The 27,079-nt window shown below is 43.5% G+C and overlaps 1 protein-coding gene across 2 annotated transcripts in view; it reads right to left on the bottom strand.

Moving 5' to 3' along the window:
* The window catches only part of JAKMIP2 (janus kinase and microtubule interacting protein 2), a 562,748-nt gene that overhangs the window by 110,562 nt on the left and 425,107 nt on the right, over nucleotides 1-27,079 (bottom strand). For both annotated transcript variants that reach the window (XM_069652427.1, XM_069652428.1), the window contains exons 12-13: nucleotides 15,858-15,941; nucleotides 13,656-13,718 (exon numbers count right to left, since the gene is read on the bottom strand). In XM_069652427.1, the coding sequence (XP_069508528.1) occupies nucleotides 13,656-13,718; nucleotides 15,858-15,941 (147 nt within the window). The remainder of the gene's footprint in view (nucleotides 1-13,655; nucleotides 13,719-15,857; nucleotides 15,942-27,079) is intronic.

Here is a 27,079-nt window from a genome sequence, read left to right as displayed (position 1 = left end):
TTGGTAAAATGACATGGCCTTGAATCTGCCACCTGGGCAAGACCTGTGGGAGTGCTCTGCATTCCAACCATGCAGAAAGCTTGACGCAGCTCAGACTTTTGGCATACACAAGAACATGTTCAGAATGGTGTGCAGCGCAGGTGTGCTTGAGTGCTGATGTAGCCTAATGGTGTGCACAAAGGAGGGGTAGTTAGGGATTGCCCCGCAATGGTAGTGCAAATTTGTAGGTAGTGTAGGAACTAACAGCTCCTTAACCCCTAATCCCCTAATCCCTATTAATTACTAATTGTAACATGTAACCTACTAATTTAATTAGTGTTTAGAATGGGACAGCTCAGTCCAAAGCAAGGGTGCAAACCGGGGTGTAGAATTGGGCCTGCAGACACCGACTCTGAAAGGCTGCTTAGAGAGCAAATGCAAGAAATACAGCTGCTTTTACGATGGAGACGTGAGCTGAGGAATGTGAAAAGTCATCTTGTTCAAAGTAGGGCCATTATCTAGCAAAGGAAGCTAGAATGATGTAGTTCTTTCATTCTGGCGATCACAAGCTAAAACTCTGCTCAAAGGTGACAGTAGAATAGAACAGGATTGAAACACATGATAGCATTCTTGAACTTTCCAGCAGATTTAATCATGCAGGAGGGAGGTGGCTGATTGGCAGATGACATCACGTTCAGGGGCAGGCAGATTTTACAATTTGTGTAGGAGAATATACATTAAGTGGGCAGGTGAAAGAGGAGGCTTTAAAAAGAAGACACTGAGAGAAAAAGGGTGTTTTGCTTTTGGGCTGTAGAAAGAGGAGGCAGACAGACCAGGGCTGACCATGGTAAAGAGGCCTTTCCTGTAGAACAGAAAAGGAGGGTGTGTTCGCAGAGAGACAGCCAAGCAGCCCAGAGCACGGAGAGGCATCTCTTGCTGCCGGTGCAAGCAAGGCCCTTTTGGACATATTTGGGTAAGCATACCCATACCAAGTGAGGACATTTCATTGTGTTTGTCTGCGACAGAATATAGCTGAAGTGAGGTTTGTGTGTGTGAAAAAAAAATCATATCAGGCATCACAGAAGTCCATGTGTTCCCCATTTGCTGAAGTGAAGTGCATTTCTCCATGTAAGATTAGTTGCCAACAAATAATAATTAAAAGAAAGAAATTTCCGCTCTCAGAGCTAGTTCAGAGCAGTAGGAGGGAGCTACAATAATTCTCTGGGCAGTGGAGAGAAATTTTGCCTCGTGTGAAAGAAGCAGAAAATATTCTAAAACTGGCATAAGTGTATGGCATCATTTTTGACAAATTGTGAAACCAGCATGTGCTGAAAGATGAGATTACATTTCTTTGTTCTCGGTCGATTTCAATGTACAATAATTGCATATTGTGCATTCTTGTGTGTGTTTTTATTCTGATCTGCAGACAATATATAAAGTATCCTATAAAATAATAAAGGCTGTGCATGGCTATTTCCTGCGTGCCGCATTATTTATGCAAAGGTAATTATAAACTGTTTCCTCATATTATAAAAACATAATTTTTCAGGTGACCTCAGGTGACCTAATAAAGTCTATTCTGAGTAATTACACTAAACCACAAATGCAATACAAATAAGGTCGAGAAAGTGTTCCCCTAGTGTGCACTAAGTCCTGCTTTTGCTTCAGCAATTGATCCCCTATGTGAGTCTAGCCACGTGTTTAGTGGCAAGCTAGGAAACCTCACACAATACCGAACACAGACCCGACTTGCCTTGGTGGTTCTATCAGCTTATTACCTTGGGCAAGACTTGCTATGACATACACCTTTTTTCCCCCGAAAGGTTCGCTCATCTTTTTACCTGACAACTACTCCTGTCAGGTACCCCTCTTTCCCAAGTGGTTCTCTCAGCTACTCAGCCAGGTACACCCTCTCTTCCACAGTAATTACAGGTAGGATTGTGTCATGCCTGCTGGTAGTTTATTCCGTCGTGCACAGCATTTTTCCAGCTCCCGTAACGGTCACACAGCTTGGGCTTTCAGAACAGCTGCCAGGCCGTTCTTTACTCAATGGAAGTTGCCAGCACGGTTGCCATGGCAACAACGTATGGTCATGAGACATTAAATGGCCAACGCGAGGTCCTCGCATACCCGGCGTCACATGTCAGTTGACGTCGCTTCACATGCCGGCTCTGCTTCCGAGCTCCATGTTCTATTTAAACAAACAGCGCAGAACTAACAGGTGCTTCTCATTATTGTTCATGCTATCTTGAAGCTCCGTTCACATAGCTGTTTTTCAGCATCCTGTGAACGCTCTTTCTCAACTCGATTTCCTACGGAACAGTTCGGGCTCCACCCACAGTTTCCGGACCTCTCGATAACGCTCCTCTCCTCGCACACAGAACTCAGAGGACAGCGTTTCCTTAGCCTCACACTCTAACAGGGGTTCCTCCGGCACACAGCCCATTCCTTTTCAAGTAAGTGTGCTCCAAGACTTGCTGTCAATACCCAGTCTCGCTACCTGTCAGGTTTCGTGGGATTTGGATGAATGAGGATATGATTAACAAGTATGGTTTGGGCCTTAACTTTCTGTGCAGAGTGTGGAGAGCTTCCCAAGTCAAAATGGAGAATTCCAAAAGGATCAGTGATTGGCCAGAAGTAAAAGAAAGGCATTGTCGGAACATTCTAAACCGCCTTTCATTGTCAGAAGCCCAGCTGGAAGGTCTTATGTTTGAAGCTCTTAAGTTTTAGAAAACTTTAGTTAGGCCTTTGTGCCTATTATTAGTTATTTGGACCAGGAAAGTGTTGGAGATTTTAAAAAGAAACTTAGAAAACGTTCCGGTGAAAGAAAGAAGCAAGCTAAGTGATTTCATTATCTTTTATGGAATTTTATGATATTCAAGCAGGAGTTAAATATCAAAACTATTAATTAACTTGTTCCTGTTTTTTCTTAGTTTTTGTTTATATAGTAATTCTTTTGGTTCTTTCAAGTATTTATTTTTGAACTTCTAGAACTGTATTTAAATTAATTGAACTGCGTCACATTTTTTGCACCTGGCAAATTGGAGTGTGGAGGTCTGCTATTCATTTTAGCGTTGTGTGTTTTTTCGGCCGTATAGAAGTTTATTGAGTACTGTACCTTTTGTTCGGTAGCAGTGCTTTTTCTTAGCGTCGGACTAGCGTTAGAAATCTTACACTGTCTGCGCAAGTGACAGTGTGTTAGCCACGCGACTCCAAGACTTTATGTTTAATTTACTAACATTCTAACTAACCTGGCGCGTGATCTTCACTGGGCTGTCTCTTCAAGGATTAGTCTCTGGAACTGAGGAATTACTCCTTTCCTGTTGGAGCAATTCATATTAAGAAGAGTGGAAGACTGTTCCTTTACGCATGCGCCCAAGCCAGTCTCATTTTTGAACTCAATTCCTTGTTCATGTGCGCTTCCATTTTAGAAGGAGTAAACAATATTTTCACGCATGCGCATATTCTGGTAAAAGGAAAGCTTCTTTAACGAGCGATTTTCTTTGCAAGCAAAAGATCCAATGAACACTTTTACACATTCAGAAAACAAACAATTTTAAATTGAATAGTTAGAGTGTCATTCTTGGAATTTGTGTTTAAGATAGACACCAATACAAACTACATGTATAATATTTCTAGCGGGTTGTTTTAGGCAAAAGACAGTTGAACTGCTTGAAGACAAACTCCTTAAACTGAGAGAGATAGCAGTTTTCTGCAAAACCAAATTGAAGAAATCAGTAAGAGCATCTAAGACTCTATTTTTATGTTTTCTTCAGTAGAATTCATACACGTCCTCTACGTTATTCACAGAGGATAATCAGGTATGGTGGCGTGTTTATTTACTTAAATTTATAAAGAGAAGTCAGAGCCAAGGAATTCAAAGGTTAGTGACTAAAGTGAATTGTTGTTATTTTCACCAACAGGTTGGCAGATAAAGAAGCTGAGCAAAACCTGAAGTTTATTATTTTGTCCCATTTTCCCCCTTTCCCTTGGGGGTGCTCTCAACTGAACTGTTTGTTACCAGTTAAGAGGTTAGCATCCAAAGGGGACTGCGGGGGTTCAGCAGCTTCCGGGGACAACATCAGATTTGAGAAAGCCTGACAGTATGAAAGGCCAGAAAAAATAGTCCTCCTAAGCTGTCATGAACCCCGAGTTCTCAATGGAAGCGTTAAGTGTTTTAGTGAGGGAATTACAGGAGGAATTAAAGGTGGCATATCAAGAGAATAAAAAATTAGGACAACGAGTAGATGAGTTAAGTGAAAAGATGGCACAGACGCAGGGAATTGTGAGAGAAGAATTTCCCCCTGAATTGATAAGGGCTGGTGAGGAGAGAGGTGTGGGTAGAGGTGATGGGGCAGAGGGAGGTTTTAGGGCATTAGTTATGCCAGTACCTTTGGCAGCTCCAGAGCGTTACTATGGAGATTCAAGTAAATATCAGACATTTGTAACCCAATGTGAGTTGCACTTTCTTAGTAGGCCCGAACTATTTCCTTCTGATGCTTCCAGAGTTACTTTTATGATGTCTTATTTATCTGGAGAGGCTTCTACTTGGGCAGGTTTATTGGTCAGGCAAAAGAGTTCATCTTTAAAAAATGTTCCTCTTTTTATGGAAGAATTTAAGAAAATGTTTGATAAAAGACAAATGTCCTTAGAAGTTGATGGGGAATTATTAGATTTGCGTCAAGGAAACAGAGACTTGGTCACATATATCACACAGTTTAGGTCTCTGGTTTTAGAATCCCAGTGGCCAGCAGAGAAGAGGTCTTCTCTTTTTTATAGAGGTCTCAAGGAGGAATTGAAGGATGCCTTGTCCAGTGTAGCCCAACGCCCTTCTTCTTGTGAGGAATTGATTGATTTAGTAGTTCAGTTGGACTACCGTATAAGTGAAAGAAAAGCAGAAAGGCGTCGTTGTACTCAGGGGGAGGTGAGGTCAGTCACTAGAGGAGATCGTTCAAGGCTTGAGGTGGGTAGTAAAGAAGTGAAACCAAGGTTAAATGATCAACAAAGTAGAATAAAAGGTCCTTTATCAAAGGAGGAAAAGACTAGGAGGCGTGAGAATAATTTGTGTTTATATTGTGGTAGGGGCGGTCATTTTTTAGGAAATTGTCCCTTTACACCCAAAAAATTTTCATCAGCCGGAGGAAAAGGACAGCAAGTTGCAAATACAGTTCAGTCAGCGGTTCCACACATAACTGTAAATGTATCCTTGTATTTGAAGGAGGAAAGGAAAGGGTATGGACCGGTAGTGATTGATTCAGGAGCCACCGGGAACTTTATGGATTGGGGAATAGCTAAGGCATTGGGACTACCACTTGTGAGGAAGGAAGTTGTGGAACAGGTTCGGGCTGTAGATGGAACTTCTCTATCATCAGGTCCTATAACTCATGAAACTGGTGTTTTGGTTATGGAATTACTTGGAGGTCATAGAGAAGAAATTTCATTTGATTTAATTGATACACCAATTTTGAAAATAATTTTAGGCATGCCATGGCTAACCTTGCATAATCCTCAAATTGATTGGAGTAGGCGAGTGGTAGAATTACAGTCTAGTTTCTGTTTAGAAAATTGCCTTTTGAAAGGTAATCCTGGGAGGGAAGAAACACAAGGTTTGGTTTCCTTTTTTCTAACTGATGCAGGTATTACAGGACATAATATAGGAGCGGTGTTAGGACATCTTCCGGAGTGTTATCAAGGGTACAAGGAGGTTTTTGATGAAAAGGAGGCAGGAGAATTACCTCCACATAGGAGTTTTGACTGTAAAATTGATTTGGAGCCCGGGGCGGTTTTACCAAGTAGTCGAGTGTATGCATTAACTGAAAAGGAGAATGATTATCTTAAAGAGTACCTTGCAGAAAATTTGGCTAAGGGTTTTATTCGTCATTCTCAATCTCCAGCCGCATCTCCATTATTTTTTGTACCAAAACCAGATGGGTCTCTCAGAACATGCATTGATTATAGAGCTGTGAATAGGATTACGATCAAAAACAAGTATCCTCTCCCTCTAATTTCGGAAATCTTGAATCAGGTCCAGGGAGCCACAATTTTTTCCAAACTAGATTTACGTGGTGCCTATCATCTGGTGAGAGTCCAGGAGGGTGACGAGTGGAAAACGGCATTCAAAACGCGATTTGGGCTTTATGAGTACTTGGTAATGCCTTTCGGTTTATGTAATGCACCAGCTGCCTTTCAATTCTTTATGGATGAAATTTTAAGAGATTTTTTAGACATATTCGTAGTAGTATATATTGATGATATTTTGATTTATTCTCAGGATTTAGAGTCTCATAAAATTCATGTGGGAAAGGTTCTACAAAGACTCAGAGAGAATCATTTGTTTGCTAAATTAGAAAAATCCCAGTTTCATACTAATTCTGTGGAATTTTTAGGATACATTGTTTCTCCCAAGGGATTGGAGATGAATCCGAACAAAGTTCAAGCCATCACGGATTGGCCAGCACCAACGAAAGTAAAAGAAATTCAAAGCTTTTTAGGTTTTGCAAATTTTTACAGAAGATTTATTGAAGGATTTTCTCGGTTGATTACTCCCATAACAAAACTCTTAAAGAAAGGTGCCAAATTTGTGTGGTCGACAGAGGCAGAGGAGGCATTTCAAGAATTGAAGAAAAGGTTCAGTTCGGCCCCTATTTTAATTCATCCAGATCCATCTCAGCCTTTTTATGTAGAAGCGGATGCATCGAATCTTGCCATGGGGGCTGTTCTTTCTCAGAGACATTGAGAGACAGGACAACTTCATCCAGTGGCTTACTATTCTAAAAAATTTTCTATGGCAGAACAAAATTATACCATCTCAGATCGAGAATTATTGGCAATGAAGTTCGCTTTTGAAGAGTGGAGACATTTTTTAAAGGGAGCAAGACATACTGTGACTGTGTTAACAGACCATAGAAATCTGCTTTTTTTGAAATCAGCTAAGACTCTCACACCAAGGCAGTTAAGATGGTCATTGTTCTTTGCTGATTATGATTTTGTAGTGACATTTAAGCCAGGTAGGCTTAATGGAAAGGCTGATGCTTTATCACGTCAATTTCCTGGAAGTGAGATGGAATCAGAAAAGGAGATGATATCCATTATCGATCCATGTTGTTTTATTTCTGCCGGAATACAGAAAATTGAGGATGTTAAGGAAGAAGTTCGAAAGTCCATGTCAATTGTACAAATGGAGGAATGGGTTCGAAAGGATCCGGTTCGAAAAATTGAAAAAGGATTGCCGTTTTTTGAAAATAAACTTTACTTACCTATTTTGGAATTGCGAGAGAGAGTAATAAGAGACTGTCATGAATCTATGCTGTCCGGACACCCAGGTTTTAGAAAGACGCTGGAATTGGTCAGGAGAAGCTTCTGGTGGGAAAAAATGCGTCAGGACATCTTAAATTTTGTAAAAACCTGTGCTATTTGCGCTCAAATGAAGAATCAAACCGGAAAACCAGTCGGGTTGTTGGAGCCGTTGCCTATTCCACCTCGTCCTTGGCATACAATCTCCCTGGACTTCATTACAGATCTTCCTTGTGACAAGGGTTGTACATCTATTCTAGTTGTGGTGGACCTCTTGTCAAAAGAGGCTCACTTTGTTCCAATGGAGGGAGAGGTTACTGCAGACGTTTTGGCCAAAGTCTTTTTGCGAGAAATAGTTAGACTGCATGGTCTTCCTAATCAAATTATCTCAGATAGAGGTCCTCAATTCATTTCTAGATTTTGGAGGGTTTTTTGTAAGGATTTGGGTGTGGAAGTCAGTTTATCATCAGGTTATCATCCCGAGACCAATGGACAAGTAGAAAGGGTAAATCAAGAACTGGAGAAATATCTGAGGTGTTATCTACAGGCAGGGGAAGAATGGGTGGATTTGATTTGGCTTGCCGAATTTGCTTATAATAATTGTGCTAAAGATTCAACTAACATGTCTCCGTTTTACCTTGGAAGAGGTTTTCACCCACGGTTTTTAAGTTTTGAAATTACTGAAGAGTCAGAGAATCCTGGAGTTGAGGTTCGATTAAAAACTATGAGAAAGAATTTGGAAAGAGCAAAAAGGGTACTTTTCGATAGTAAACAGAAGTACAAAAGATTTGCAGATCAAAAAAGGAGGTTGGGTCCTAAATATGAGGTTGGTGACTTGGTTTGGCTTTCGACTAGACATTTGAGAATTAAGGGCAAAAACAAATTTACTCCACGTTTTGTAGGTCCATTTAAAGTAGAAAAGGTGATCAATCCAGTGTCAGTACGGTTAAAATTACCTACTTCATTGAAAATTCATCCCACCTTTCACATTAGTCTGTTAAAACCTGTTATTCAGGGGACTAGAGTTGTACATCCACCTTCACCAGTTCAGTTAGAGGATTCATCTGAAGAGTTTGTAGTGAAAAGAATTGTAGATTCCAGGAGGTTAAGAGGGAAATTACAATATTTAATAGACTGGGAAGGTTTCGGACCTGAGGAACGTACATGGGAGGATGAGGTGAATGTGCATGCACCACAATTAGTCGCAAAATTTCATAGAAAGTATCCTTCTAAAGTTGGCCCTGGGACAGGGCATTAAGGGGGGGATACTGTCAGGTTTCGTGGGATTTGGATGAATGAGGATATGATTAACATAGTATGGTTTGGGCCTTAACTTTCTGTGCAGAGTGTGGAGAGCTTCCCAAGTCAAAATGGAGAATTCCAAAAGGATCAGTGATTGGCCAGAAGTAAAAGAAAGGCATTGTCGGAACATTCTAAACCGCCTTTCATTGTCAGAAGCCCAGCTGGAAGGTCTTATGTTTGAAGCTCTTAAGTTTTAGAAAACTTTAGTTAGGCCTTTGTGCCTATTATTAGTTATTTGGACCAGGAAAGTGTTGGAGATTTTAAAAAGAAACTTAGAAAACGTTCCGGTGAAAGAAAGAAGCAAGCTAAGTGATTTCATTATCTTTTATGGAATTTTATGATATTCAAGCAGGAGTTAAATATCAAAACTATTAATTAACTTGTTCCTGTTTTTTCTTAGTTTTTGTTTATATAGTAATTCTTTTGGTTCTTTCAAGTATTTATTTTTGAACTTCTAGAACTGTATTTAAATTAATTGAACTGCGTCACATTTTTTGCACCTGGCAAATTGGAGTGTGGAGGTCTGCTATTCATTTTAGCGTCGTGTGTTTTTTCGGCCGTATAGAAGTTTATTGAGTACTGTACCTTTTGTTCGGTAGCAGTGCTTTTTCATAGCGTCGGACTAGCGTTAGAAATCTTACACTGTCTGCGCAAGTGACAGTGTGTTAGTCACGCGACTCCAAGACTTTATGTTTAATTTACTAACATTCTAACTAACCTGGCGCGTGATCTTCACTGGGCTGTCTCTTCAAGGATTAGTCTCTGGAACTGAGGAATTACTCCTTTCCTGTTGGAGCAATTCATATTAAGAAGAGTGGAAGACTGTTCCTTTACGCATGCGCCCAAGCCAGTCTCATTTTTGAACTCAATTCCTTGTTCATGTGCGCTTCCATTTTAGAAGGAGTAAACAATATTTTCACGCATGCTCATATTCTGGTAAAAGGAAAGCTTCTTTAACGAGCGATTTTCTTTGCAAGCAAAAGATCCAATTAATGAACACTTTTACACATTCAGAAAACAAACAATTTTAAATTGAATAGTTAGAGTGTCATTCTTGGAATTTGTGTTTAAGATAGACACCAATACAAACTACATGTATAATATTTCCAGCGGGTTGTTTTAGGCAAAAGACAGTTGAACTGCTTGAAGACAAACTCCTTAAACTGAGAGAGATAGCAGTTTTCTGCAAAACCAAATTGAAGAAATTAGTAAGAGCATCTAAGACTCTATTTTTATGTTTTCTTCAGTAGAATTCATACACGTCCTCTACGTTATTCACAGAGGATAATCAGGTATGGTGGCGTGTTTATTTACTTAAATTTATAAAGAGAAGTCAGAGCCAAGGAATTCAAAGGTTAGTGACTAAAGTGAATTGTTGTTATTTTCACCAACAGGTTGGCAGATAAAGAAGCTGAGCAAAACCTGAAGTTTATTATTTTGTCCCATTTTCCCCCTTTCCCTTGGGGGTGCTCTCAACTGAACTGTTTGTTACCAGTTAAGAGGTTAGCATCCAAAGGGGACTGCGGGGGTTCAGCAGCTTCCGGGGACAACATCAGATTTGAGAAAGCCTGACACTACCTGTACCAAGGCTCTCTTTTCCAAGCTGCTTACAATGTTGCACACAGAACGTTAATTGGCATTTCTGTTTTACTTCTAATTTGCCCGTTAGCCTTGCTTCCTCTTGGAGGTTAACTATCCACATTGCTCCTACTAAAACACCATTCTTCAGATCATTCAAGAACACCATGTCCTGTTGATCACGAGGATCTTCAACTAGGGCTCATTCCACGGACTATAGTGCACCAAACTATGGACGCTGTGCTATTTTCTTCATCCAGTGCACCAACCCGGCTCTAGTGCATCCCTTCTGCCGTACGGGTTAGTTCCCCTACTAACATTCCTTTCCTTATTGCATCGTTTTCAATGAACATCTGCACTCTGGACAAACATACTGGATGGATTGCTGTCTCTTTTGTGGTAAGAAAAACACTTGGGGGAGTACACAGGCTGGACGGGGGAATAGGTAGGTGAACATAACTGAATTCCTTTTCACTTACATTCCTAGGAGAATTCCGGAAATGGTTCCTCCAATGGTCCAACAAATGTCTGGCTCGTCATTCATCCAGGTTAGTTTAGAAACCCCTTAGACAGGATAGAAACATATCTGATGGCTGAGTATTGAATACTGTTCTCATGTTTCAGTCTGGTGTTTTCCTTGCTTTGTGGATTTCCTTGCCCTTTCAAGTGATTGATTTCTGTAGCCCGCAATTGCAACGGCTAGTGAGGTACATCACTGAGAAGGCCTCGTCATCAACTAGTAAAGTATAGGTTCTGAGGCAGCTACTGACATAATCATTCCTACTGTACTTCTGCCATTCTGTGGGTTCATTCCGTGTCTCTGGTGAGTCTTTCTTTGTTTGTTGTTATACTGCAAAGATTGTGACTGAATCGTAACAGGTTGCTCTGCCGCCTTACCCAGGTGATTATTGCTGTGCACGATTATTAAGCTTGGAATGGTGCACATGCAGTTCTTGCAAGTCTTGGATAGAGCCCCCAGCTGGCTTCCCCTGAATTTGCTTCACAACGTTGGCCTTGACAGCCACTAGAACAAGGTTGTTAAGAGACCTCAGCCTCATTTATACTTATGTGGCCAGAGGGATTTAAGCAATGATGCTCCTGAATGGTGGGTCTGCTTTCGCATCACATCCTTCTCTTGTGAATGACCCATCTCTAAGAGTTCCACTGCCTCGCTTTGTGCTTCAACTCTATCAACCTTCAGCCCTATGTGTTGTGGCTTTTCCCTATCGCAATGTTCAGGGACTGCAGGGCCCTTCCTGGATGCTGACTAACAGGGTTCATGGGCTGAAGGCAGACACTATGACTGGCAGAAGCTTCATAAGGGATAGCTGTCCTTGTAGGGTAGTCACCATTTTGAGGTCAGGCGCTATTTTAGTACTTTTAAATGCCCCACTTGTGCTATCCTTCTGAGTTCCCCCTTGATATCTAATAGCCCGCCAGACCACCAGTGCCTGGGAGGACACCAGAATTTGTCTAGAAATCTGTTTTAGGATGGCCACCTTGCCTAGTGGGCTCTTTCTAATCTAGCAAATGCTGTACAGCGCTTCTGTGCTGCTCATCTATTTCAGTGTCGTCCCCTCATAAATTCCAATGTCAGATTGCTCATATCTGAGGAACTCTGTACTTGGTCCAAGTGCCTTGGTTGACACAAAGGTACCTCTAGGAGTTTTCAAGGATAGAAGCAAGTGAAAAAGAGAGGGAGGTGAAGTCCCTAGGCTTTATGGGAGGCCTGAAATATTTTCCATGGAGAGACTAGGGGAAGGGAAGGATGAGCATGTTTCCATTGGAGCCCATGTGGGCCCATTCTAGAATTTGGTACTGGCCCTATAATTCTGGAGGGTCTGGGGATGGGTCTTTTTGGGGATCTTCCCTTTTCCACCTCCAATGGTCTCATCACGGGGAAGGTGGCTCCGCTTGATCAAAGGTCCCCAGTCTCTTCTCAGAGATGAGCTACCTGTGACCTTGATACACCGTTTAATTATCATTTCCAAATTATGAACTTGTCAATATTATTGTTTAGACGGTATAGTGTGATGTATGGAGTGAAGAAAATTGATTAATTTCTAAATAAACACAACACATTACTGGCATAACAGAATACGGTCTTGGACTGAGCATTTATGAAACAATTATGCCTGGGAAGCCCAGCGTTTACTGCTATATGGGCCCCAACAGAGGAATGACCCACCTGCTCCATTTCCTGGATGTCAGGCTGCCCAAAGTTTTGGGCACCAAGGCAGTCCAGCGGTGGGGCCCTCCGCTGGCACAGGCTGATTTCAGCCTTGTCCTTGAGAAAGGGGTGGGAAACACAGGATTACAAAACGTGTGCCATGTTCAAATTAGAAGGCAATAGAGAATATCATGTGAGCTGCCCCAAACAAAATCTCTGAAAATATAGGGATGCCCCATTCCAGTAAACAGGAGTATGGTCAGCTTAGTGAAAGGTTAGTATTGGTCTAGTTTTGGCTTGAAATTGCACCAGAAGACATATTTATTTGCTATAATTTGCTAAACTGCGACTAGAAACCCTTAATTGGAGCTTTGCGCTAGCTATGTTTCACTTCAAGGACCCAGGGAACATGTGTTCTACCTTGTATGTTTGGCACCTACCTTAAACATTGATAGTAATTTAGGTGCCAGTCTGAAGCCAAGCATGAGCCATAAAACCTTGAAGCAATCCCAAGTGATCTGTGGGCAATGAGTGTGCACCTGCCAGTAAAATAGGAGAACACACCAAAGCGATCCATTGAGCAATGGGGAGTCACACTAGCTTAGAGATGTGAGACAAGCGCTTGAACTCAATTTCCAGTTGGCACCACAGATATACAGGGGGCGGGGGGTGCTGATCGTTCACTCTGAGAGATGATCCCCAAGAATCTTATCTGAGAGCCAGAAGGTAAATTGTGTTGCGGTTAAGCCTATGTTGACTTCTCTGTCTAGACAAATGGCCTTTATGGAAAAACAAGGCGCCCAGGGCTCTACAGTGGACAATCAGAAATGTTCACACCTCGATTTTTGTTTTTGTGAACCTTTATTGTGTTGCTTTTTTGTCATCATTTCAGAAAGAAACAACTTTGGAGATATTGTATGCTCAAATAAACTAAATCTTTATCGACAATGGGCGATTTTTTTTGTCTCCATTTTTATTTGTGTTTTTTTCCATCTAATGTGTCAATGGTACTTGGTTAATACATTTGTAAATGTTTAAAATGAATGGTTGGAAAATATTTAACTATATTCCTTTTCGTGGTGGTGGTTCCTTGCTTGCACACCATGTAATCTTCCTCAGAAGACTCTTTGAGCTCTGACAAGGATGAACCAATGGTATTTCTCTGCAGGGTCACATGACCAGAGTGTTTGAGAGCTTTGTCATAACACATGTCAATGACTTTGCTCTAGCAGGTGGTTTCCTGCTTTTCCCTGATGAGACCCAACATTGCTATCACAGTCATCAATACATTGTTTGTACGTTTTAGCTGAGATGTTTTTTTTCTTTTAAATACCTTGTCAATAAATTCTTGGTTCCGCCGAATAAAAAGCTGCTTCTCCTCCACCCAATGAGAGTCCTGTGGAAATTAAGGATATGGAGAAATGAGGTAAAAGATGAGTGTGGAAACGGTACATGTTTGTAGACAGGGCTCAAGTCGAGGCTACAGGTGGGGAGACGGAGTCCACCCACTTTATTCAGAGGGTGGACTCAGTCCCCCCCCCCAGCTAAAATAAGAAAAATTGAATGTCCTCTTTGAATTTATGAATTAAAGCTGACCTCGGGGATCAAACCGCACCATCGGGATTGGAGGCCGGACACTTCACCACTGCACTATGTAACCTGATGAAGAATAGCAAACAACTAAAGGTGAAATGTCCCATTTTGGTACTGCAAGTCCCAGGGAAAACATTTGTATTGGTTCTTGGAGTTTAAAACATGGACACCTTTTAACGTTTTCAAAAACACTATTGGAAGAAAATATCCTCTCTTGGTTTTGTTTGTGTTGATGTTATGAAAGGCAAATGCCATTCGTCCTGTGCAATATGGGTGGTTATGCAAAGCCAATTTAATGAAATGTGCATATTTCACCTTAATTTGATCCACCCAGGGAGTGGAACTCAAGAGTTTGCTACAGCACCCACATTTGCTATCTGCATCTTCTTTCATGTCAAGTGGACCAAGGAGGAGGGCCTCAACTTTGCTGCTTAATTCATACTGATGGAGTGGCAAATAGCTCAAAGTATCCACCACATCTGGCTCTCCAAAAAAATCACATTCCCTTCCCAGGAGACGGTGCAGTAAGCAAATATTTGGGTAAATGTGAGTGAAGACTTAGGAAAAAAGGAAAATGTGCACCTCTTGCCACACACTCTATTCAACCCCTCACACACATGTGATAAGCTTGCAGTGATGCACTGCAGGTTCAGTTGTATTGAGCATAGTGTTGGAGGGCACCCTAATCACTTCAAGGCTCTTGTGTCAGATACCGTGAACTGATAAAGAGAAAAGTGTCAATATTAATTTAGACATGGCTAGTCTTCTAGATCATCGATTCATGAAATCTTGATTGCCAGTGGATTCAAGATTCCAAATAAAGGGACTCATTAGCCAAGACGTGGACCAAATGATAGTCACTGCGGCTCACCAAGCAAGTCTGGTTAAGGGGAAGGATTCTACCTTTCCATATTGTATGCAACATGGATGCTGCATGAGGCAGTTGCCTCCTTTAAGGATATTGAGGCATTTTAAAAAAACCCATGTGCTAAGAGAGTCGGGCAAACAGCAGCAATTCACAGAAAGTGCGTAATAGTTTCGAATATCCTAAGAACTTGGAAATTACACCGGTAGACTTTTTGGGATTTGGTCAATGCATGAAACATATTGACTTCTAAGGTCACATTTTTCAGTTTTGCTTTTGGTCTGGTAAATAACAGCTACAATTGTTCGATTTGTTTACGTTTTTTTCACATTGCAACTCTCTTCTCTGATCAAAAAATGCTGGGGCTTGCTTCCTATTTTATGACCACCAAGCCGGCATTTACAATTTCACAACAGTAGCTAAAGTATCTATTTTACTATTCCTCTTTTGCAAATGACTTACTAGTTTCACAAATAATCCCTGGGAAATCCCTCATCAAACTGGTGGGGGGCAGGGTTACCTTCAGTGCATGGATAGGTCTGAACCACCCTTATATAAACACGGGCAGAGTTTGGAGCATGTTCTATGCAAATGTGACACCTTCCTCCAGTTTGCCCACCTGATTGATATTATGGTGCCCCCAGATTAATACTAGTATTAAAATATTCCCCTTGAGTATGAGAACTTGTAGTTTTACCATCTTGCTGTACCCAAAACCTAAAAAAGTTGAAAATGAAACACTTCAAAATCTTATAGGAAGCCCTAATTGTGACCCTTGAGGGATTCCATGAATGTTGAGGTTAATGAACGTGGCAGGCTCTTGCTGCACTTTCGCTGTATACGGCGGAGGGGAGGATTTTAAAAGTTGATCTTAGTTGCTATGGGTAGTCAGGGGTTAATTTCAGGATTGTTTCGGTCAGGCTTTTCAGTTATATGTTGTATTACTCTCGTTGATGCGTACTTCTGGATCCAGTGTGGGTGTAATGCGCTTGCTTCCCAACTCCACTGACTTCGACCTTAACGACACCCCGACAGAAATGGGCAGGGCCCCTCAGACTCAATGCACCATGTACCAACCTGCCCTTTCTGGGACAGAGCTTTCTCCAGGTCCTCGATCTTCGCCTTGTAGCGCTTAACTTCCGTTTGGAGCTGTTCCTGCAACTGTAAGAGAAAAGGAGCAGATGCAGGGAATCACCTCATTAACAAGGGTGCAATCAGACTACAGTGGCAACCAGACACATACAGCAGGCTCACTTTAAAAGGCATACAACTGGGGAGCAGAATTGTTAGGCAAGTACTAGGGCAAACAATATATACAGTTATTGCCCCGGATATGGTCCTGGCCCACATCCGTTTTAATAACAAAGATGGCTGACCACGGAGTGGAAAGACAGCCAGGGTTCTGTTTCCAAAGGCTAGTGCAAAGCAATGCGACTTCACCACATCATTACCCATGTTAGTATCAGGTCACACAAAAAGCAATCCAAATTGGAAGGCAGTATGTCACACAAGTGTATGTATGCCGGTGCTTCCCTACAGGCAATCGCATATTAGGAGGTAGGTACACGAGTTCAACAGCTGGACAGGAATGGGCAGCCAGTGTGTGTCAGAAATTGGGAGAGCAAGGGAATGGGGACAGGTTGCAGAGCTGTTACAGCTCATATAAGAAAGGAGATGACGATGCAATAAATCATGCTTATTATGGGAACATCACACATTTTAATACCTTGACATTGGCCTTTTGCTATGATGTCATTCCATTTCATTTGATCATGCAAGCCCTTCATTTGCAATACATTTAGGTAAAAGGGTGGATGGAGCCTGTACTGCAGAGGCAAGGGGTCAAATCTGACGAATGGCTTTTGCCCCTGCTGTATGTTTGCATGTACATCTCTTAGACAATGCTGACATTCAGGCCGCTTCACGAGAAAAGGAAGGAGTAAAAAGAGAGGGAAGGAGGGTCAAGAGGACTGATCGAAGTTAGTAGAGAAATGGGCGTGGTGAGAGTGAAAAGAAGAAACATCTGATAGAGTCGCCTCGTGTATGTGCAAAATGCTATGAAAAGGACTTTGGAAATGAAAAGTGTCTGTGTCCGACTATTCACTGCAAATAAAAAATACCTACTAATTTCCCTATGTCCAGTTTCAATAGAGAACTTTGCGGTGCAAAGCAACTTTCAGTTGTATTAAAAAACGTAAAATGCACATTTTCTTTAGTTTTACAAACTTGTCAGTCAGCCCACATCTCCCAAGTGGGCCTGTACTCTCTTAACAGAAGTTTGTATTTTCAGGTTTTAGGAGCAGACTCTGACATCCATATATTTCAATTCACTAATATCTTTATTAATTCATTAATAAAAGGGTTTCTTGGGCCTGGAGCCTGGCTCTCATAATGCCACACCACTGTGTAAAACACCACATTGGACACGTATTATGCACTGAAGGCAGTATAGGTGATGCTCAGAACCATGAAATCCTTGCACTGGGACAAATATCTAGTTTCAAAACTGTGCAACTATTCTCCACGATACATCCTGTTTGGATGCCTGAATAGCATCCCAATGTCCTCAGACCTTGCCTAGCAACCAGAAGCCTGCGGCCCGCCTCTCTGGTCCTACTCGCCCTACTTGCCTCTCAATCCAGGAAGCACGCATGCTTTGATGGAAGATCCGTCAATACACATGACTCCACCCTTTGGAATTCTCCCCTCGTTCCCCTCAGATTCCAGGGACCCACAGACACATCTGCTTCTTGGCAGCTTTGGCTAGGGCACTCCAGGAAATTAGACAATAGACGAACCATGACCAAAAGTATAACCCAATCAGCATTTAACTCATTCCCAAGCAACTTCGGCTGAAGATGCCAGTCGTTGCCAGAGCAACCACAATGGATACACACACTGCTCATCTCAGGTCGCTGGGCTGCATTCAAGAACTGCCTCCACCACTCTCTCTTGAACCCTCTGAAGTGCCAAGAAGCAGCAGGAAAGTGAGTGTTATCTAAAATGTGCTACTCAAATATTAAGATGACTTACCTCTTGACTGTTAGAAGAGGCAAAGACTGATTAATATACATCTGGTATCCCTTTGGGTGATGATGTTGGCATGGGCATTGTCAGCTTTCAGCCACCAAAGTTTTCAGTCAGGAGGCAACAGACAGGGCCAGGAGAGGTCACATTTTTCTCCCTCTTTGGCACCTCCCGGTCCTGTTGCCTCTTTCCCAGCCTAAGGTCGGGTATGTTGTTAGGGCCCTTCCATCTCTTGTCCATGTCCACTCCATCTTGTTCATCACCTTGGTCTGCCCTCTGCTGGCCTGCACCTGGCCAGGTTGACGTGCTGTGTCCTGAAAATCCTCTGGAAGCTTCAGGGGCATTGTGACGCCCTCTGCTGCCTGCTTCTGACCTGGATGATGTGAGGCTGTCTTTATGACATGCTATGTCTTTCAGAACCTTTGTTTGTTCCAGGATGTCATAGTTAGCAACCTACCCCACACCTTCCCCCTTGGCTTTTCCAGGTCACGGAAAGAGTTCAGGGCACCCCATGTTCTTCGAAAAAATTCTGCATGGACCTCTGTGCTATTTTTCCTGTGGGACATGGAAGATGAGAAGAGCTGGAGGGCTCAAAACAAATGGAAGGCCTGTGGTTACCTCCTTAGGTGAAGCCATTCAGAAAGGAAGAGCACGATCCATCATTAATTGAAACCTCTGATTCAATAGATAATAATGCATGGACTAGATAGGCCGCTTACATGCCAATCATTCCCTTTTCAAATTCCCATAGGCCTGTTCACACAGCAGGAATTTGTGTGAATATGTACAATGGGTCTCGTACTCTAGTCTAGTATCTTGAACAGGACCTCCCCTCCTCCTCCTTATTTAAAGCATTGTTCTTTAGGACAAGAGGGGAGGAAGATTAGGGGGACATGGTATGGCGCTGGAGAGCAAAAATAACTTGAGGTCTATGAAATCAAGAGTGGGAATGGGATGTCCATTGTATTTTGTTCGGAGCAATGTTCTCAATAAGGATATGAGTTCTGCCGCTCTACCAAATTGGAAATAGTAGGAACGGCAACATCCAACAAGACCCAAGAAGTTCCTGATCTCTTTTTAGATGATTTTAGGTGCTAATTAAAAGATGCCAGATGTCCCCTTACACCAGATTCAAAATACTGCAGTACACTACAAAGGCCCTTCTTGCATTCTATGTCCTCATCTTTCTACAGGAGGATAAAAGAAGATCTTTCTCTGGTTGAGCTCATCCTTAACTGAAACCGAAGGAGGAGGGGGTACAACCAATGTGTTTTGTCTACAAAAGAGGGTAATGGTTCACTCAAGGACTAGTTGAAAGGCATTTGTGATCGCCAATGCATCTTATAATGGCAATACCAAATGTTGCCAGATCCATGACTGTATCTTGGCGGGGAGGGTCTACGGGAATGGCACCAAGTAGAGGGGGATTCATTGTCACCTTTACGTGTTTCTCTCTGACTCTGATTTGCAGCTAATTCCAGTCTCTCCAAGAGGGTCTGTTTCAATTCGAACTAAGGGTCTTCCGCCAGCACGACTTCTCTTCTGCTAGGTAGACTGTTTGTCATTTTTCCAACAGGAGGTGTTGTATACGGTGGACTCAATTCTTGTTTGCCACCTGGCATGTCTGGCCACTCTCCCATAATTTGCAAAGTAGAATGCAGCCTCTTCTTTTTCCAGAAACCTCTGAAGTTGCGTGGGGGCTGGTGGTTTAATGTAAGCCCCCGGAAAATGCTGACGCAAGGTTTACCAAGGCAACGGCCATCTCATAAGATTGTGAAAAAGTTCATGATCCATCCTGGCTTTTGGGCACTTGCCATTTGAGATGACCCACACTCTCGGGGTTTTGGGTGCCGCTCTTGCGCCTCTGTGGGCTGGAAGTAATTCTCAGTGTCCTGGAGTGGGGGAAAGGACTGATCATCATCCTACAGTGGTCCAGGTCCTTGGCCCTCATAGACCACACATCGGTTGTGGTTCCTTCTGCCTCCCTGCTTGGGTCGAGTTGGGGGTCAGAGTCTTTCCTTCCCTTTTCCATGCCTGCCTCCTCGCTCTGCCCTCTGCTGCCAGCACCTGGGCTGGGTGATGTCAGCGTGTTTTTATGATTCTCCAAGCGCCTCAGGAGCAATTGTGACCGCCCTGCTGCTCCTGGTTTAGCTGAGGTGTAGCTGCCTTTAGGTTGCTATGGGTGACTCGGGAGTATTGTGTCCCGGCTTGCTTGGCCAACAAGTCCTCTGGAAGATTTAAAACACATGCGATAGAAAGATGCTAGAAGACCATGTAACTTGTGTCTGATTTCCCCTAGCAGTGACAGCCATGAAGAAATAAGATACCAAAAACAGTTTGAAAAAAAAGAAAACCTCGTCGTGAAACATGAGTTTCAGACCTTTGCGAAAATGTAAGAAATCAAATGGAACATTGTGATGAATAGAATCTGACATCTGAATTGTTGCAATTATGTGTAAAAATGTTTGTCTTCGATTTTACATTTTATTTAGATAGAAAACAAAGTATTAAAGGTCATTTTTGCTTTAGGGGGAAACATTTTTTATTTATTTTTTACCACATGTGCCATTAGATGTTGCTGGTCCCGGTGCATTACCTTAAAAGTAGGCGATTATCTGGACAATTTTGAGTATGACACAACAGTGAAGACTTTACATCAAATAAATGCAGTATGTGGGTTGTTCACAGAGCAGTCCATCATGACTAGTAATCGTCTCTTCTGGAAAGTCTCTCAGACACTGCGCATTTAACATCTGGTAAGTGTCAAAGGAGGAACCTCCAACAGTAAGGAGGAGAGTGGGGGTGTTTGGTTTCAGAGCGTTAGGCATCCTTGCAGCTCAGAGCTCGGTTGAGGGCCAATAACCAAAGTTACTGACCTTCTGTGCAGTCTTTCACTTTGCGGGACTGAGCAAAAGTAGTTGCATCTGAGTGAAAGCCAGTACGCAACACCTACTGCTTGTGCATGACGAGAACTTGAAAACCTGCGACTGCAAGGAGAAGAGGGATTGTGACATGTACATGATCACAACTATTTCTACTGCACAGTAAAAAAGGATATTCATAAGATTTCAATTACTGGACACAACGTTGAAACTGTAAGCTATTCTTAAGTGAAGAAGACAAGAAGATTGCTACCACAAACAGCAAAGTCCTCTTACTTCTCCGGCAGCAGTTAAAAACTACCGCCAGAATGCCCATCTACTCTGGTATTTCTCTCGGTTTTATTTTTGTAACCTTGCGTCATTTTAGTGATGACTAATCAATTCTGCCTTTTATCCCGACTTATCAGGTCCTCACTTCCCTCAGGGAATTAGTGGTGTAATACGACGTTATCATCGCCAACTCTGAGCAAATGCAGCCAGAGTATTTGCAATTGCAAGTTTTGAACGTCCTAAGATGGCCTCCTGTGAAAGTAGGATGGCAGGAGGGCTGCCATGAAAACCACGTCATGTTCAGCACAGTAGCCTCACCAGAAGCTCTGCAGCAGTTTTCCTCCCTGGCATTAAATGCTGGCACCTCCTAGTGACAGCGAACATTCCTGACAGTTCATTTCCTCATAAGTGCTTTTTTGGCAAAGGGACATCGTTGCTAGTAGACATGCCGTAGTCTTTATGCACAAGTCGAATGGTCTCCAGTGATATTTTAAGACGCTGCGCTCTACAAGATGAGTTGATTTTGCCCAAGTGTGTAAGAAATATGACCACGCGCTCTGCTTATGGTCATGCTCACAAGCAATTGTCCGGGTTGCATTCAAGAGGCCTCTGATATGCAACTGTTATAAAGGAATGTTGGCTTGTCTAATGATGTGTGGCATCGCTCTCCTCATCAACCGCATGCCAGGAAAAAGTTTGGTAACAATATTTCACAAGTCACTGCACTGGAAGGCCACCGTCTATTTCACCATGTTGTGCCCCAACTGTGCCATATGAGCCTACTGATGACAAATACAGACTGCAGCTATTCCAAAAGCAAACCACATTCAGAAACTGTGATGTTTCCAGAGCTCCCTGGCCCAGTCTCATGTGCAATGGATTGAAAACAATGTGCCTCTGATACAGTCCAGAAAGATGTGGACAGTCCAGTCAAGATTTGAGCCTTGGCCTTTTAGCGATAGGCGTGTGCCAAAGGAATGGACGTGGCTCGACCTTTATCTTCACTAACATAGATAAAGGTGAGCCTTTGCAGAGGGCCAATGTGTACTAACACAGAGTGAGTGGACGGGCCTGAGAAGGCCAGTGTGACGTGTGCGTGGGAGGGCTTGTGGAGAAAGGAGGGGGCGACGAATGATCATGGCTGAGTGCGGATGTTGGGGGTAAAAGGATTTATATATAGATGAGTGGGAAGGGCTGCCTAGGGTAATTGGGACATAGAGGAGGGGCAGCCCATATGTTGGGAAATAATGGCCGATCTAGATAGCCCCCTTGACCAAATGTGCTAGAAATTGCACCAGTATTACGATAAATTAGTAAGGTATAATTTTCAGTGGGTCCAGGAGACTGCAGGTCAGTGTTTCCCTGCATGGCCTGGAAAAGCTAGGTTTGATAGTGTAGGGAAGGGTAGGTCAATAGGACCCCCCACCCCCTACATGTCCCATCCCGGTTAAGACCCATGACTCGTCGGCAGCCCCCCGGCCTCCCAGGCCCAGGCGGCAGGGCGGCTGCAGGCCGACACGTGGGGCTGCACCACCATGTTCTATGGCAGAGCATAGAAGCCATCTTGTATTTAGCCATCCCCATCTTGTTAGAAATGTGCATATTGAACCCAAGGCAAAGCCACTGAATGCTGCAGAGTGACCCCCCCACTTGACCGCGCTCACAGCGGCCCACACTTCCCCCACCTCCCACTACATGGCAGATCCGCTGAAGACTCATTCTCACGAGTCTCCAGACACGAACAAACAACAAAATAAAACACTGTACCTGTTAACCTTCCGCAGTACATCATTGCCCCAGCTATGAACGGGAACATCAGGATGTAACTGAGATCAGCCCAAACCCTGCAGGCTCTGACCCCTGTACGAAGCCCCCCAACTATAGACGGCGTGACGCCTCGCACCCATACCCACTCCGAAAACCCTTGCAACTTGTAGAAATGATTTATGTAATATGTGCCTTGTTGACGAACGTTCACTGCTAATGTAAAGGAGAATGGGTAAAGAGAAAAAGGTGCAACTGATATTGTATGTAATGGCAAAATGTATAAAGACTGGAAAGCTGATAACAGTAAACACTAACCTGTGTTGCTCTCTTTACATACTCTTTACACACACCTGTCTGACACTACCTCATGTTCGTATGTCAACTGTAGATGTGAAATGCTATGTAAACAAAAGATGATCTCCAGCTAATACCCCATGTTAATGCAAATACATGAGTGCTTCTAGAAACCCCCATGTGTTGTTAGTCGCCCCTCACCCACACAACAGTAAACCGGCTCATGCAGGATGTCACGCATGGGCTGCAAGGCCATTTCCCCCTCCTCCTGCCCAGGCTCTCTCTCTCTCGAGATAGACGGTGTTCAAACAGCAAAGCCCTGCCTTCCCTCCCGACCCTGCTGGACCCGTTTCAAGCATCCACCACCCTCCCCCGTGCCAGAGGCCACCATAGCCAGACTCTGTGACTTACGAGCTATCTGGTCCTAAATCCCACTGCCTTTCAGGCACCAGTCACATGCCCCCACGGGTCAGTAGTACCTCCATTGACCCCGAGTTAATGAACCTAGAAAGGGGGGCGCCCACACGTGTACCAACAGATCATAATACCACCCCTCACCGAAATTGCCAAGGATGGTTAGTCAAGCACTCCCGGCCATGCCCCTAACTACACCCATGAGACAACCTAAGGTACCTCCCAAACTGATGTATTGAGACACTCCAGATCGCATATCAATGTTCCTAGCCATGTATTGATCTAAGGTCAGTGCTTACAAGAGTTGCAACTCAACAGGACACATGAAGTGTGATGAATGGGTGGGAATGTGTGGCCAAAAGGGCAAATGTTAGTTTAGCTATCAAACGTTGTTACATGGCATGTCTGGCCCAGCGCTACACCCCGATGAGCCCAGCTGACCTCCCACCCCACGTGGCGCAGCACCAACGCTTGCCAATCCTGGAGAAGCAACTGTATACATTGTATACCACCTAGCCATCACCACCCAATCCCTGAGACTCTGTGGCCCCTATAGCTTACCTCATGCATGACGTGCATTTGTAATATAACTGACTGTCTTTGCTATTGTCAGACAGAGCGCTCTCGGAGTTTGCAGAGTCCTTTGCATGCCCTATATTGAATTATATAAAGCTCTTTTGATCTTACCCGCAGTTGGTCTTGGCCTCATTCCCCTTCTGGGGTGTGTCCATTATTGCCTCTCACTAAGGGGGGTGCATTTCTGGGGACACTTACATTCAGTGGTGACCCCATAGACGTGATTTGTTTTGTTAACTTTAAACTGTCCCCTTGGTACGAGACGACCCCAGCTGCAGTGGAGATGCACGGCGCACCTGCTCAACAGAGCCGCCCACCTACGGCAACTGGTACGCAGAGACGTGCGCACGCAGTTAGGGTGAGAGGGTACGGGTCCCGTTCCAAAAAACCCTTAGTACCGCTCGCCGGAGCCGGGTGGGGCCATTGAGTGCGAGGCCGCGCTGCTTGGACGGACCAAATCCGGAGAGTCTCGGATCAAGACGGGCACGTGAGTATTAAGTGCGAGTGATATTAAAATGGGAACATTTTTCATTTTAAAGGACAAGGGGAAATGAGAAAAAGGGAGTGGGGAATATAAGGGAAACTTTTCTTACTTCTAATACTTTCTCTTTCTTTGCATATGGCCATTAGGACACTAAAGTGAAAAGGGAAAAGAGGACGGGAACCTAACTCTGTAAGGGAGTAGAAGGCGGCACCACGTAGTGCTATCTAGACTAGTGCTGGGAATAAGTAAAACTGTGAAAAGGTGAATTAAGGGTGTCTAAGTGAAGCGAAACGGAAAATACGTTAGAACTAGCTTTTCTTCTTACTCTTCTCTAAATTCCTCTCAATTCGGGGTAGAAATAAGGTCTTAAAAAAAAACACAAAAATATATTTATATATATATATATATATATATATATATATATATATATATATATATATATATATATACAAAAGAAGTTGTGTGAGGGATAGAGGGGGTCGCCGTAAAAGGCGAAGGGCAAGACAGGGTGGGTAAATGCTATATGTGGATGCTGAGGTATGATGAATGTCGGTGGTGTGTTGTGCACATTGTGCGATTGTGATCTTCTGTAATTACGTGACACTATATAATTGCACTGTTTTTAAGCACTTTTCTAGGGGGTACGGTCATTGTAAGTATAGCCTGGTAAGATTTGACAAACCAGCACCTTTTTCATTGAGCAAAGTGAGTTGTTTATTATAATGTGAAAGGGGTTGAAGTTACATGTACACAGTAACACACACATAGTGACAGAACAGACTAGTATAGGAGAACAGAGTAGCACCGACTTAGGCATGGGAGCGGAGACACCCCTAGCGCACATCTGTAAGAATTTACCAGGCCATGCAGAAAGAATAACTAAGTATCATGACCAATGGGTAACGGAACTGAAGGGGGAGGGTCTCCCCCAGGTCTGGCCACAAGGAGGGTCCTTTGATAAAAGCGTTCTGGATATGGTAGCCACCTGTATATTCTGAAAATGCAAGGGGAAACAATTCCATAATAGGAGAGAGATACTAGATCAATGGCGATTATTCGAGGAAATACCTACACCAAAGAAAATAGGCACCACAATGGATCAACCCACCCTCACGACTACCCCATCAGCGCGAGCAGAGGATAGCAAGGAGGGCGGGGGAAAATAGAGAGTTATAGAGGTGACTCGATTGTACCCACTTCTAAATAAACCCCCACCCGCCGAAGGATACAATGATCCCACATACGTGCCCACAGGCACACCCACAGCAAGACCAACGGCGCCACCGCCATACGAGTGCCCCGATCAAATGGGCAGGTGAGTACCCCCTCGGTAAACATATGTAAATTGACAGAAGATTTAGACGCCAGTCTCTCAATAGCAAGGGAAGAGTTGTCAAGGATACAAAGCCTATGCGAACAAGGTCAGCCAAGTACAACAAGGTCAGAACGATTGTCCTGGTCATACCCCTTAGATAAGTCAAATGAGGAAGGATGGAAGAAAGGGGAGATACTATTCAGAATACAAGAGGAGCCCACACAGATAGTAGAACTAGGAGCGGACAATATAGGAGGAAGTGTAGGGGGGGAAGGAGTGGAAGGTGATGGGAGAGAAGAGCTGTGGTGTGACCTAGATGAAGATGAACAGGAAGCTGGGAGATTGGGAATAGCGGCAGGTGGAAGTTTAGTGGAATTAGAGGAAACACCACCGGGGAGGACACTAGAGCAAGAATGGACAGGGAGGTTAAGAAACAGGACGGGAAAGGTAGCTATGGTAGGGAAAAAGGGAACAAAGGTGAGTATTGGGAGAGGATGTAAGGGACGACTACAACTCCCCCTAATACATCGGGGGGCGGGGAGACCGAATTAGATACCTTGGGCATAGATGGATAAAGCAAACTTATTGAAATTGCTGCCCCCGCTATCAGGTGGAGCTAGCAAATGGATATACGCCTTTGAGAAACACACTGCAGGGGTGCCCCTACCCATTGGAGATGTAAAGAGTTTACTTGTGTCAGCAGTGGGGGACCAATCAGACAGGGTGTGGACAAAAGCAGGTTTCCTGGGAATAACGCTGGATAGTGACAGAGATGATGGCGTTGCCATCAATACTGTGCGCGCGCGTGTTTGGGACGCATTGAGAGAAACATTCCCAGACACGCCAGATTTACAGTCAGTAATGCAGTGCACTATGAATGATGGGGAAGAAGTTACGGATTACATTTGTCGGGTACAGGAGATGTGGAGAGCTGAAATGGGTACACCTTATGACCAATCAACCTCGTTATCTTACTTCGTAATAAAGAGAGGGCTCCCGAAAGAAGTGCAAAAAGCGCTTGACAAAATAGCAGGGATCGAAGCGAAAGGATGGCCAGAGATACAGAGCATAATAGTGCACCATTGCAAAAAGATTAAGGAACGAGAGAAGGAGGTGGCGCAAAAGAGGTTGGCAGACAAAGCAAAGTTAGTATAAACGAAACAAGTGAAGGTCGCATCAGCTGTAGCCACACTCCCACACGACAGAGACACAGAGGAGGAGGAGGGGGGATTAGTAGCAATAAAGGGGAGGATGGCTGCAAACTGGGCAG

This window comes from Ambystoma mexicanum, chromosome 3p (assembly GCF_040938575.1).
Source record: "Ambystoma mexicanum isolate Mex_15411 chromosome 3p, UKY_AmexF1_1, whole genome shotgun sequence".
NCBI classification, from domain to species: domain Eukaryota; kingdom Metazoa; phylum Chordata; class Amphibia; order Caudata; family Ambystomatidae; genus Ambystoma; species Ambystoma mexicanum.
Note: the sequence above shows the minus strand (reverse complement) of the source record. Positions and strands in the feature narration are given on the sequence as shown.